We start from the raw sequence: 15,362 nt of genomic DNA on the forward strand, positions 1-15,362 counted from the left end.
ATATGTCATATTTTACTCAAAGAGGGCTTTTCCTTTTTCAATATTCTTGTTTATCTTAATGTTGGAGACAATACTTCTCCATATGCACTTCTGGATTTCCATTCTTTGAATCAGAAGAAAATTTTCTATGGTGCACTGCATGGGAGAAGAAGAATAGATGCCCTGAATTGGGGAAAAAATGATTTAGACTCAAAACATAGACTTCATAAATACTAGCTATGTAAACTTTGACAAAGCATTTCACCTCTCATGTCCTTAGGTTTCTCATCTGTAATATGATGAGATTGAACTAGCTGACTTGGAAGTCCAACAATCTAGGTTGTGAGACCAAAATCTGAATCCCCCCCCCCCAAAAAAAAAGACCTTTTGTGCTCTGGAACACATATAAATTGATATGCACCATCTCTTTGTTACACACTCTTATCTATGGTAGCTTCTAAATTTATCACTCTGGACTCTAGTCAATTTGGTCCCAAACACATTCTGTGGACAATTTTTTTTTTAACATTTATGTTATTGCTTATTATGTTTTCTCTTCTATTCTATAAAGAACACCCACTGCTCCCTATCTACTTCTCACTCTACCCTTCTGCCTCTTCTCTATTCATGTCAAAATACCACCCATGTATCAAGGATTGATTCATGTCTATTCATCCAAGAAGGCTTCCTTGTTCTCCCCAATGAGGGCATTACTTTGGTTCCCTTTCTTTTTTGTCTCTTAATATGTTCTGCCATTTTGATTCATGCTACTTTGTTTGATCTAATATGTCCTTTTGCTCTTGTAGTAATTTTGTTTTCCTTTTATTATCATATTGGGTTATTCTGATATTGTGGAAGACATGAGTCTTAAAGTCATAGAATCATAGATTTAGGGACCTTGTAGGTCACTGAGTAAAACCTCTCATTTTAGAGATGAGAAAACTGAGGTATTTAGAGATAAGGGACTTGGCCAGTGTTGGTACTATTGGGTTACAATCCCTATCAAACATTAATTTTATGGTTTTTGAACATTTCCTTCATCTCTATCTTGAGTTATATTATTAAAACAAATATATATAAGAAGAGTCAAAAATCAACGCTTCAACAACTCAATTTTTTTTATTAAGTGCTAACTTTTGTTTAGATACTATGCTAATTTTTAGGAATACCAGCAAAAGAATGATAATTCTCACCCTCAAGGAGCTTGTATTTGAATAGGAGAAGAATACATATAGGAGGGGGCTAAAAATCAGTATTTCCATCAAAAAGCAGTTACAAAATCAAGTTATGGTATAGAAATTATCAGTCAAAAGTAGTTAAGAAAATGGAAATGGGCAGGGTTGATCTAGACCCTTTCTCCAAATAGATGCTTCAGAAGAAAATTACTAATAAGAAAACATCAGGAAAGAAAATATGTCTTTCAAGTAGAGAAGATTCCTGGAGAATGGTTAAGGATTTAAAAGACTTAGGTATAGAATTGAGAAAGGAGTGGAAAGCAAAGTAAGAAGAAGTAAGAAGTAAGAGAAAGGAATCTATAAGCAAAGATCTAATGAATAAATAAAATAATAGGAAATAGTATTATACAATATGACTAAATTGAGCTTATTCCCAGAATTGTAAAATTGGCTATTATTATGAAAACTATAAAATAATCGACTGACTACATAAATAAAATAGACACATATAATTTTGATATATATATGTATATATATGAAAACAAACAAAAAAGGTCTTTATAACATCCATTTCTGTAAAACACATACACACACACACACCAATAAATAAAAATAAATGAAATGTCCTTAATATCATAAATATTCTATAACTGAAGCAAAGAGCCAGCAGCATCTATAATGAAAATTAACTAGAATTTTCTCCAGTAAGATCAAGAGTGAAGCAAACATGTTCATTTTCAATATTTTCCTTAGATCTAGAGATGCTAACCATAGCAATAAAAACAAACAAAAAAACCAAATAAAAAAGACTTTTCCCGTTTATTCTTCTTCTTATTATTATTAGAGAATTTTTCTTACTCTCATGTCATATTCTGAGGGAATTTTAGAGAATCAAGTAAAGTTAACCAAAATAACTTTAGTAAAATACCAGTATTTAAAATTAATACTCAAAAATTATCAGCATCCTATTATATTACCAATAAAATCCAGTAAAAATAGTGAAATTCCATTTAAAACAATGACTGAAAATATAAAATTGTTAGAAGTCTATGTGAAAGAATAAATGTAAGAACTATATAATGTTTGTAGAATAAAGATAAACATAAGTAAGTGGAGAATTAGTCATTGTTCTTGGCAGCATAAGATTATACAAAAAATTGTTAATACTTCCTAAATTAATTTAGTTAGAACAATCATATTAAAAATTAGTGTGTAGAAATAGAAAAAATAACAACACACTTTTCTAATTAGGTAACATTATCAGGCTTATGACTCAAAGAGATCAAAGAAAAAGAAACTGTTCTACATATGAACAAAAATATGTTATATATAAACATATTTGCACACATATTTATATAAATAAATATTTATTTATACATATATATGTTCTTTTCCTTTTTAAAGATATCACAAAGTAACTATGTATAACTGAAGAAAAGACAGAGTAATATAAGATATTAATAGACAATTTTAAATACCTTAAATTAAAAAGGTTTTGCGTGAACAAAATCAATGTACCTAAGATTAGAAGAAAAGCAGAAAATTGAAGAAAGCATTTTAATAAAAAAAGCCTTTTTCTTTTCTCAATTATATAAAACATGGCTCAAATATATAAGAACACAAGTCATTCCCCAATTGATCATTGATCAAAGAATATAAGACAGTTTTCAGATGAAGAAATCAAAGCTATATTTAGTCCTATGGAAAAAAAGAGCTCTAAATAATTATTGATTAATGAGCTGAAAATTAAAACAATTTTGAGGTACCACCTTGCAATGTCAGATTGGCTAATATGAGAGAAAAAGAAAATAATAAAAACTGGAGAGAATGAGGGAACATGGGGACACTTATGGTTGTATTGGTGGTGGAGTTATCTGGTTCAACCATTTTCGAGAGCAATTTGGAGATATGCCCAAAGAGCTATATAACTGCATTCCCTCTGATCCAACAATACTATTACCAGAGTTATATTCCAAAGAGATTTCTTTTTAAAAGAAAAAAAAACAACCTTTTTGTACAAATATTTTAGAAGCACTTTTTATGGTGATAAAAATGAGAAATTAAGGGACTGTCCATCTGTTGAGGAATGGCTGTATAAGTTGTGGTATATGATTGTAATGAAATACAATATTATTTCCACATTGGCAGGTTAAATAAATTAAAAATTAATATAGGTACAACAGTATCTATAAGGATATGATAAACAGAATGATTAAAAAAATACATGAACTGATGCAAAGAAAAGAGAACAGAATCAGAAAATCCCTGTGGACCCTAAGTGTCTTTGTTCAATGATCAACTATGAATGTAGCTATTCTCAACAATGCAACGGTTCAAGACAATTTCAGTGGTCTTATGATGAAAAGCACTATCCACCTTCAGATAAAAAAGTGGTAGATTCTGAATGCAGTTTGAAGCATTTTATTTTTTCAATTTATTTATTATTTTTACATTCGATGACTAATATGAAAATGTTTTATATGACTGAACTTGTAATACTGACATATAATTGCTTACAATATTCAATGTGGGTAAAGTAAGAGAATGAGAAAGTGAGGGAGAGAATTTAGAACTAAAAGTTTAAGAATATAAAAATTGTTTTTACTTGTAACTGGGAAAATAAAATATTATTTAAAAAAGAAAATTGAACAGAAACATAATATAAACCCAACATCTTACATATTTTACCAGGATAAGATCAAAATGCATGCTTGATTTGGACATAAAGAATAATACCATAAACAAATTAGGAGAGCTTATAATGCTTTTCTGATATAGACAGGAATATTTTGTAAAAGGAAATGAAAGTTCAGCAAAACCAACAATATCTAAAAAGTCTATCAATATATATAAAACCAAACAAAAGGGAGCATTACAAAATACAAAATAATTTATTTTGATTATTTTAAATCAAATACATTTATACAAACACAACCAATGCACTGCTGACTAGAAGGAAAGCAGAGATCCACTGCTAAACATACATTCAGAGATCAAGCACACAAAAAAAGACCCTATATATGGAAAATATATATATAATTTAGCCAATTTTCTCCCTTATTTTTTTTCAGCAAAAAACATGCAAACGTCCATTTATGGGACATGTCCAATTAAGTAATGATATATTTTTATAACAGAATGTTTCCATGCTATAAAACTTAATCAAGATCATAAACACAGAAAATCATGGAAAGACTCCATATGAACTGATGAAATTAAAATAAGTAGTAGAATCCTCAAAATAATTTAAATGGGATCTTCAACAAAGCCATTGAAATTGAAGCCTATGAAATTAAAATGATCAATTTTGCCTTCCAAGAGAAGACTTATCCTTTCATTTCTTTGCTGAGATGACATTTCATATAATGATAGACTTTTTAGATATTGTTGGTTTTGCTGAACTTTCATTTCCTTTTACAAAATATTCCTGTCTTAGGAAAGAGGCCTCAATCACTTAACACTTCTCACTTTTGTGACCCTGGGCAAGTCACTTAACTCCAATTGCCTTTGGAAAATAATTAAATAAATAATTTAAATTACATTTTTAAAAATGCTTGCTAATTTATGACTTATCTGTAATGGGCTGAGGCTTGAGTTGATGCACTGAGGTCCCAAGCACATGAGGCTAAATAGTAATTGGACTATATTCTATTAATATACATGCTTAGATAAAGAATGGCCCCCACCCACTCTCTGTGCAAATCCTGATGTGTTGTATAGGAAATGATGATTTTGGGGGGTGGAGGCAGAGAGACAGGAAGAGAGGCTGGGAGAGATTGGGCCTGGGTTTTGTGCTGGTAGCTGCTGGTCGTGTGGCTGCTTGTCTAGCTAGCTTCTTGACTCAGCTGCACACATTGCTATTGCCCATTCTCTTCCACCTCCGATCTTTATTCACTGAGAATAAAGATTGACGATTTTCCCCTAACCTAAATTCCTGACTCAGGCTGATTTTAAAATACGCGGTCATCACATTTGGCACCAAGTGTGGGAACCAAGAACCCTACCTTCACTGAAGAAGTCTCTGGTGACCAGGAACTTGGGTGAGTATTGTTCATAGATAAACAGGGAACTTATTTTCTTAAAAACTAAACTAGTAATCTTTTTTTGGCTGAAATGGGACAAATGCTAGCGAAAGACTCTCCATCCCTGTCCCCAACCCCTTCAACCCCACCCACGAGTGGCCCTCTAGAAAGCATGCTTAAGCTGATAGAAGGACAAGGGCTACTTATAACTCGGGAACAGGTAGCTAGACTTCTGGGTACATTAAACCGCATCTCCCCTTGGTTCATAGAGGAGGAACAGATCTCTCGAGATAACTGGTGCCTGGTTGGACAATAGATGTCCGCACATTACAGTGAAAACGGTCCTCATTCAATTTCCATCTAGGCATTCTATTTATACAATATAATTCAGTTAGCACTAAGAAATCCTATTCCTAGAAGAAAAAGAAAAACTGCTTGGAGTAGCCAAATGGGGAAGCCTGATATTAAAGAGGAAGACAATGAAGAGATTAATGACCATATCCCCACAGGGCATGGAGACTTAAGTGAGGAAGGGTGTGGTGACTTTCCACCTCAGGCTGCAGCTTCAGCCCCACCTCAGGAGCAGGTGATTGACTCTCCTTGATCAATTCCACCCCCCAGGATGGAGGGAGGAGGGGCAGTGGGGGGGGGCAGTGACAGCACCAGCACCTACCCCTCAGCATGTAACTACTCCTATGACTAGATTGCAAGAGGGCTTAATGAAGGAGAAAGAAAAAGGCATAGATGTAGCAGAACTTCAAACCCATATTTTTCCCATAATACAACAGTTTAATTCCTCAGGTCAAGAAAGTCAAAGATACACTCCTTTTAACATAGAAATCCTCAAAGAACTGAAAAAGGCTTGCACTCTTTATGGGGCTACATCAGCTTATGCTAAGATGCTATTGCAGAATTTGGCTTTTGAAATCTTGACCTCTAATGACTGGAAGGCTATAGCAAGGGTATGCCTAGAACCTGGATAAAACTACTTGTGACTTTCTGAATATAGTGAGCTCTGTAGGACACAAGCCCAATGAAATAGTCAAAATGCAGTTCATGCTGTGATCGCCTATGACCTACTAAGAGATGTCACGGTACAAATTAATTATTCCATAGCAGCATATGAGCAAATTGCTGCTAATGCTATCAAAGCATGGGCTTTGATTCACAATAAAAATGACAAAGGTGAGGCCTTCACAAAAGTAACACAAGGGCCAAATGAACCCTTTGCTGACTTTGTGGGACGTTTACAGAATGCTATCACAAGAACTAATGGAGAAAATGCATCAACAGATGTTTTAATAAGGCAACTTGCTAAGGAAAATGCTAATGAGGTTTGCAGAAGAATTATACTACAACTGCGCAAGGATGCTCCTTTAGAGAAATTCATAAGACGCTGTGCCACAGTGGGCACAAATGTCTTTTATAGCCAGACTATGATGCAGACTTCCCAAGATCCCAACATGGGAAGACAGGGTCCCTTCTGGCAAGGGACTTCCAGAGAGACTCGTCAATGCTTTCAGTGTGGTAAAGTAGGGCATCTGAAAGCTCAATGTTGGTATAGAGGCAGAGTGAGAAAACAGAATGGGAGAACAAGACCCAGTACCCCATGTCCAAAATGCAACAGAGGTTTCAATTGGGCCTCAGAATGTAGACAGGTTCAGGGAAACGGGATGAGGGTCCCAGCCCCAGGGCCCCAGACAAAAAAACACTTGGGGCGTGATGGCAGCCAATGGTGCACCCAGAGAGTGCCTAGAAGTCCATACCTTAATATGATCAATCAGCCAGGAAATGATGGCAGCCAATGGTGCACCCAGAGAGTGCCTAGACGGCCAATACCCCAATATGACCAATCAGCCAGGAAGCCATATGATGGGAGAAAGGGATTACACAATCAATCAGCCAGGAAGCAACCTGATGGGAGAAAGGCATTACAATTAGGGAGAATAGAGTTGGAAATCAGCCAGGAAGCAACCTGATGGGAGAAAGGCATTACAATTAGGGAGAATAGAGTTGGATGCAGCTGAGACAACTGAGATACCCCCTGGAGAGGTGAAATCTGTTCCTCTTCAGCCTATGGATCCCTTGCCTCCAGGCACAGTAGGCTTGAACATTTTACCTCCTGAAAGTACGTATAAAAGGTGTCCATCCCACATACTGATGTGGGAAACTGGGGAATGTGTAGATAATATCCCAGTCACCAATACAGGCAGATAATGTGTGACTTATCATCCAGGAGAAATAGTAGCATCAGGTTTACTCATACAGAATCCTAATAAGAAACCTGGTGAGAGTCACCCAGATTCTGATTCCAGATCACAAAATTCAGCAATATACTGGATAGCAGCTGTAACAACTGACCGACCTATGCTCACAATCTATATAAATGGCCTACCATTAGAAGGACTGGTAGACACAGGTGCAGATCGTACAGTCATTAGAGGTGCCAATTGGCCCAGTCACTGGTCAAAGATTAAAGCAGATACCTACATGTCTGGCGTAGGAGGATCAATAGCAGCTGAAGTTAGTGCTGCCCCTATGAGATGGACTTTTGAAGGCAAAACAGGAGTTTTTACTCCTTTTATAGTTGAAAAAATCCCCATCAATCTGTGGGGAAGAGACATTTTACAGCAATTAGGGTTAAAAATGAGTACTTTGGTTTTTAAGCAGGGCTGCTTTTGAAGGCCTGCCAACACTTTCACCTGTTCCTATCCAATGGAAAACTGATACTCCAGTGTGGATAGAACAGTGGCCTATTCCTATCCAATGGAAAACTGATACACCAGTGTGGATAGAACAGTGGCCCTTAAGTAACGATAAAATTCAGGCCTTATTAGATATAGTACAGGAGCAGCTTGACCAAGGACACTTAAAACCTTCTCTAAGTCCTTGGAATTCCCCAGTGTTTGTTGTAAAAAAGAAATCTGGAAAATGGAGGATGTTAACAGATTTAAGAAAGGTGAATAAACAGATGGAAACTATGGGAACTCTTCAGCCTGGACTTCCATCTCTTACTCAATTGCCTAGAGAATGGCCTCTTTGGGTCATAGATATTAAGGATTGTTTCTATTCTATCCCTCTGGATAAGGAGGATATGAAAAGATTTGTCTTTTCAGTGCCCAGCGTTAATTTAGCTGAGCCTTATAAAAGATATGAATGGACAGTTTTGCCACAGGAAATGAAAAATAGCCCTACTATGTGTCAAATGTATGTTGCTGCTGCTCTTGCTCCAGTAAGAAAAGCATTCCCAAAAGTCATGCTATTACATTATATGGATGATATATTGGGATGTGCACCTGAGGAACAAATGTTAGAAGCATGTCTACAAAAGACCATAGAAACACCTAAGGAATTACAAATTATACATAACACCAGAAAAAATTCAAAGACATGCTCCTTTTCAATATTTAGGATTTGAAGTAAATCCTAAGGTGGTTACAGTTCAAAAATTGTCCTTAAGAAAGAGAAGCTAAACACATTGAATGATTTGCAGAAATTGATAGGAGATATCCAATGGATGTGATCAGTGTTAGGCTTGACTATCTATCAGTTACAACCGTTATATGACATTTTGAGGGGAGACAGTGCTTTAAACTCACCACACCAGCTTACAAAAGAAGCTCAAGAGGCTTTGAGAAAAGTTGAACTAGCTTTATCCAATGTGGTTGAAAGAGTCACTCAAAAACCCTTGGAAATATCAGTTTTTGCCACACAAGAGGCACCCACAGCAGTCCTTCATCAAGGAGACAGTGTGATGGAGTGAGTGAACCTCCCGGCACAACCAGAACAAAGCCTTACTCCCTACCCAGTGCTTGTGGCTAGAATTTTATTAAAGGCCACTAAGCGAGCAGTACAATTATCTGGGACAAGACCTGACAAGATATACACCTTTTATACCAATACCCAAATTAATGTGTGTTGTGAGACCATCCCAGAGTGGCAAATTTTATTAGCCATGGCTCCAAATTTTACACATGCGTCTCCATTAAAGATAATCAGACTGTTACATAATTGGTGATGGATTCTTGAAGAAAAAGTTTCTAAAGTTCCTCTTAAAGGACCAACTATCTTCACGGATGTATCCAAACATAATATTTGTGCTGTGTACTCTCATGATCTAACTATAAAGAGAGTAGTCAGAACTCCTTTTCAGTCCACTCAGCAGAATGAATTGTACACGATCATTCTAGCTCTTACTTATTATCCAGGAGACATAAATATAATATCTGATTTGGCCTATTCAGTAGGTGTGGTACAAAGAATTGCCACACCCCAAATAAAATTTGCAGTCTCTAATATACATCAGCTCTTTAAGAAACTTCAAGAGCAAGTGAGAAAGCATCCAGGTAAGATCTATATATTACATGTCCACTCTCATAGTGGACTTCCAGGTGCCATTTTTGATGGTAATTCAAAGGCAGATAGCCTTCTAACTATGTTGATCAATATTCCTTTATTCCAAGAAGCCCAGGCATCTCATTCTAAATATCATCAGGCTGCTTGAGCTTTACATTTACAATTTGGAATAACAAGAGAGGAAGCTAGGAGCATAGTAAAAGCCTGTATGGCTTGCCTTCCTTTCCATGCTCCTATACTGCCTCCAGGGAAGAACCTTCATGGTTTGAGACCCAATGAAATCTTGCAAATGGATGTGACCCATTATAAACCTTTTGGTCGTCTGTCTTTCATCCACGTTGTGGTAGACACCTTTTTGAGATTCACTTTTGCAATACCAGCAGCAAAAGAGACAGCCCGAATGGTCACTGAATTCCTCACACAAGCATTTGTCATTATGGGTGTGCCACAAGCAATAAAAACAGACAATGGTCCTGCTTATACTTTGTGCACAGTATAAGATTTTATACACCACTGGAATACCCTTTAATCCTCAAGGACAGGCAATAGTGGAGAGGAGAAACTGAGATATTAAGATGTTCCTCCAAAAACAAAAGAAAGGGGGAGCCACAGGTAACCGTAAAGAACTTCTAAATCTAACCCTTTATACTATTAACTTCTTGATTTTTGACAAAGATGCACTGGCTCTGGCAGACAGGTTTTATAATCCACCAGAAGGTCAGTGTCCAGTGCGAGCAGCTCCACTATCTTTAAATAATCGCCAGGTGATGTGGAGAGACCCAGAAAGTGGTGAATGGAAAGGACCAGATAGGCTAACTGCTTGGGGGAGAGGGTTTGCTTGTATCTCTACAGGTGGAGAAGGAATCAGATGGGTGCCAACGAGGCTTGTCCATCGCAGAGAGACAGAGCAGACCCTTGAAACGAAGGAGATGACCCAAGAAATATCAGGTGGTTCGGTTTCTAATTGTGCTCACCATTGAAAGAGTGTGGTAGTTATGGCATTTGACTCATGGACATCAAAGATTGTTGAACTTCAAAACCCTCAGGAATCACTGAATTCTCTGAGACATGATAAGATTGTTGTAGGACTTGAAAACCCTCAGGAATCATTGGATTCTCTGAGACATAGGACTTGAAAACTCTCACAAATCATTGGATCCTCTGAGAAATAATAAGACTGTTACAGGACTTCAAAATCTGCTGGAATCATTGGATTCCCTAACACATAAAAAGACTTTTGTACGACTTCAGTAACTCAGGGGGATCATTGGATTCCCTGACATGTAAAGCAATGAACAATAGATTGGTTTAGGACTATCTCTTGGCTGCTGAAGAAGGTGTATGTGTGACTGTTGTTTACATACCCTCCTTCTAGGACTTCTGGTGATCTTTTACAACATCATGTTGATTTATATTGTTTGCTATTCTGCTACTTGCATGTACAATTCATGTTTGTTACACCACATCGAGCCTGCACTGACTGAGGGGAGGGTCATCCCTAATAGGCTCTGCTTTATTGCTATGTGCTTGTGTAATACCTCCCATGCTCATGGGTTTGTGCATAATAAGACCCTTCAGCCCAGAAACCCACTAGCAACCCCCCACTTCCCTTTGGTGCTTTTCATCTCCCTTCCTGAGATGTCAGGGGGGCATGATCAGCTCCCCTTGGGGGCTCTGACCACCCTGAGGAATCAGGGATGCCATGACCACCTTGTTCTAAAACAAAAGAAAGCGGGAGATGTAATGGGTTGATGCACTGAGGTCCCAAGCACGTGAGGGTAAATAGTAATTGGACTATACTCTATTAATATACATGCTTGGATAAAGATTGGCCCCCACCCACTCTCTGTGCAAGTCCTGATGTGTTGTATAGGAAATGACGATTTTGATGGGTGGAGGCAGAGAGACAGGAAGAGAGGCTGGGAGAGATTGGCCTGGGTTCTTTGCTGGTAGCTGCTGGTCATGTGGCTGCTGGTCTAGATAGCTTCTTGACTCAGCTGCACACATTGCTATCGCCCATTCTCTTCCACCTCGGATCTTTCTTCACTGAGAATAAAGATTGACGATTTTCCCCTAACCTGAATTCCGGACTCCGGCTGATTTTAAAATATGCGGTCTTCACACCTCCCTCCTTCCTTCTTTCCTTCTTTCTTTCCATCCTTCCTTCCCCTTTTTTTTTTCCTCTTCTTTATTCTCTTTATCTTATATTTCTCCTTATCTTCACCTTTCCCCTCCCTTTGCTATTTGGAACACATTCTAGTAAAAAAAAAAACAGTCTAACAGCATTTAGGAATAGCACCTTTATATTGCCATTAAAAAGCATATAATTCAACAACAAAACTGAAATATTATTTCAGAAGGACTTTTATTCAAACATACACCCACATTAGTAAAAACTACAACATAATCCTGCATGTATTAGGACACATTCTGAGGTTAGAAAGTCTAAAAAGAACCCCCCCACACACTTAATCATTTTTCATAAAGAAGGCCAAAGAAGGGGTCACACAAAGATATAGAGCTATGGATGTCAGGAGTTCAGTGAGAGGCCCCTTTATACACCTAGTACAGCCTATAGAAATTTAATAAAATCTACTAAAGTAGACAACTTTTAATTTTATTTTCTTCCATACTGTTACTGTAGACAAGAAATGGACTTATTCTAAATGTTTAAATTTAGCCTTGTAAAAGAGGACAAAGGAATTTGCTTCCTTGAGATCACTTCCAACAATTTATCATGATATTTAAGGCCTTACACAGAAAACTAGACTGGGGCAAACTCAAATACAGGAACCTTAAAAAATAACAACAACCATAGAATTTATATAACACTTTGGGATTTACATTTCCATGAGAAACATTGAGGAAGCTAGATTGCTCAATGAATAGAACACAGGGCCTGAAGTCATGAAGATGTGAGTTCAAACCCAGGTTTAGACACTTAGAATTGTGTGAGGTTGGACTAATCCCTTAGCCTCTTATTGCCTTAATTCACTGGAGAAAAAATGGCAAACCAATCCAATCCAATCCAAACCAATCTTTTGCCAAGAAAATCCCATGGACAGTATGGTCTCCAGAGTCATGAAAAGTTGGACATGACTAAGTGACTGAATAAAAATAATGACAAATATTTGATTTCATTCTTAAAATATCTCTAATTATCCATTTTATAGGTGAGAAAAAAGACAAACACAAGTGAAGTGTTTTATCCAGGGTCATACAGCTGATAAGTGTCTGAGATTATTTTGAAATTAGGTCTGTCTTGATTCAACATACAATATTCATCCTCTTTAACTGTTCTATTCAGATGTCTCTGAAATTCTACACTTAAAAAGAAACTATTTCTATAATAGATTCACACATTACAATAGAGAAAAAAATAGAAAGCCAAATTCTTTTTACCTTTACAATTTTTTTCCCCTTCTTGAGGTTATTTCCATTTCAAAAAAACAGCATCCATTTCTGTTCCCAGTTGTCTCTGTCTGCCTCTTTGGTTTGTCTCTCTGTTTCTGTCTGTCTTTCTCTGTCTCTCTTTTCATAAACCTGTCTCCTCAATATCCTTTGAAACCATATGTTTTCTTTGCTTTACTAGGGTGGATATGGTTTAGCAGTAAAAGCTATGAAAAGTTCCATTAAAAAAAGTTTTTATTGGGCTAACTTTTATTTATTTATTCATTCATTCATTTATTTTTGGTGAGGCAATTGGGGTTAAGTGACTTGCCCAGGATAACACAGCCAGGAAGTGTTAAGTGTTTGAGGCCAAATTTGAACTCAGATTCTTCTGACTTCAGGGCTGGTGTTCTATCTGCTAAACTAACTAGTTGCCCCCTTTTTTATTTTGATTTTAAAACTATTTGAAAATATGTGTATGAGCTAATATTTACCCACTAAGATCAATGTATATTTTTATTTCATGTGATCAGAAAAAGGATTAGAACTTAAATTTTATTATTTTAGAGAACTCTTTCTTGATGATATTTCCTCTAGCATTGTAAGACACCTCCCCCCTTCCTTTTCTGTTTCTTTTTTGTAATTTATAATTTTACAGAATTTTCAAGAGCACTCAGAAGTTAGTTGTCAGGGTTATATGGTCCAATACATCTGTGTTCATGTGAGTTCCTGGGCACATTCTATTACAACACAGCACTGCCTTGGCTATTAGGGAGTCCAAGTTGCTCATAGATTTTTGAATATGTATAAAAGAATCAAACATTAAGAAGGGGATTTCACAAATACTGTGCTATGATTTAATTTTATTACTGTTTTAACAAATACTTTTTGGAATGCAACTAAATTAGGAGATTAAATTTTGGAAAACATCAGGATTTTGGAACTCATTTCAGCATCCCACTTTTTATATAAAGAAACAGCTTATTAAACTTATATTATTTGTCCTGGATTGAGAGGGCATGGCAGTGCACAGAGTAAATCTCTTTTCTTTTTTCTTCTAATAAATGATTTTTCATTTGAAATTTTGCTGTATCTTTACCTTTTGCAAATGTTTCCTAAATCAGTACAAGAAACTATCATATTTACATGAATTTCCAAAAGAAAACACTGAAAAAACACATGATTTATTTGCCTCCTAATTTTAGGGAAGTGATAAAAATATCTAGGATATGAATAAAAATCATCTTCGTACTTTTATGCTTTGTATTGCTTTTCTGAAGGCCTCCTTTACATCCTTGTTCCTAAAGCTATAGATTATGGGATTGAGCAAAGGATTCACCACTGTGTAGAATAGGGCAGCCAACTTGTCTTTCTTCAGGGAATAAGTTGAGCTGGGTCTTGAGTATATGAAGAGGAGGGAGCCATAGAAAAGCATGACAGAGATCATGTGGGAAGCACAGGTGGAGAAAGCCTTCCATCTCCCTGAGGCTGAGCGGATGCGAAGGATGGCCAGGAGGATATTGAAGTAGGATATCAGGATGGCCAGTATGCTAGACAAAACTGCAAACCCCACCATTCCCATGAGTATCTTCTCATAAACTTTTGTGTCAGTGCAGGACATCTTTACCAGGGGTAGAACATCACAAAAGAAGTGGTCGATGATATTTTTCCCACAAAATTTCAGACGAAATGTGTTAGCAGTGTGAGCTATGGCATTCAAGAAGCCAGCTACATAAGACCCAGAAACCAGCCCAACACAGAGAGATCTGGACATAGAAGCTGAATAGAGAAGGGGATTACAGATGGCTACATAACGGTCATAGGCCATGGCAGCAAGCAGGTAACACTCAGTGTAAGCCATAACACAGGAAAAGAAAAACTGGGCTCCACAGCCCATTAAGGATATACGCTTGTCTTCAGATATACAGGTGGCCAGGATTTTGGGGATGTATACAGATGTATACCAGAAATCCAAGAATGACAGATTGCCAATGAAAAAATACATAGGAGTGTGCAAACGGGAGTCAATTCTGATTAAGATAACTAGAATCATGTTCCCTGCCAATGTTATCAAATAAAGAGCCAAAAAAGCTCCAAAGAAGATCAGTTGCATCCGGGGATCAGCTGAGAAACCAATTAAGATGAATTCAGTCAGGGTGGTCTGATTCCCCACTTCCACTGACATAATGGCGGCCACCCTAAAGAGTCCAAGAAACATCAAAGAGAGATCTAAAGTTTATAAGTTCAAGTGATTTAGATCTGGAGTGTTCCCATGGATCATATGGATGGCACAGAGGAGAGCTTATACTTGGAACCATGAAGACCTAAGTTCACATTCTGCCTCAGCAGCTTATTGTCTTTGTGGCCCTGGACACATCACTTAAGCTCTAAATCTCTCAGGTTCCTCATCTGTAAAAAGGGCCTAATAATAGCACCCATA

The 15,362-nt window shown here is 36.9% G+C and overlaps 1 protein-coding gene across 1 annotated transcript; it reads right to left on the minus strand.

Annotated features, from left to right (window-relative positions):
- Nucleotides 1-14,162: 14,162 nt before the first annotated feature.
- LOC100920589 (olfactory receptor 9G4-like) lies at nucleotides 14,163-15,107 on the minus strand. Its single transcript, XM_003773915.3, has one exon. The coding sequence runs from the start codon at nucleotides 15,105-15,107 to the stop codon at nucleotides 14,163-14,165; it is 945 nt and encodes a 314-aa protein (XP_003773963.2).
- Between the last annotated feature and the right edge of the window lie 255 nt (nucleotides 15,108-15,362).

This window comes from Sarcophilus harrisii, chromosome 6 (assembly GCF_902635505.1).
Source record: "Sarcophilus harrisii chromosome 6, mSarHar1.11, whole genome shotgun sequence".
NCBI classification, from domain to species: Eukaryota; Metazoa; Chordata; class Mammalia; order Dasyuromorphia; family Dasyuridae; genus Sarcophilus; species Sarcophilus harrisii.

Coding starts and splice junctions, on each gene's coding strand:
- LOC100920589 (XM_003773915.3), bottom strand. CDS start 15,107: ATGTCAGTGGAAGTGGGGAATCAGACCACCCTGACTGAATTCATCTTA.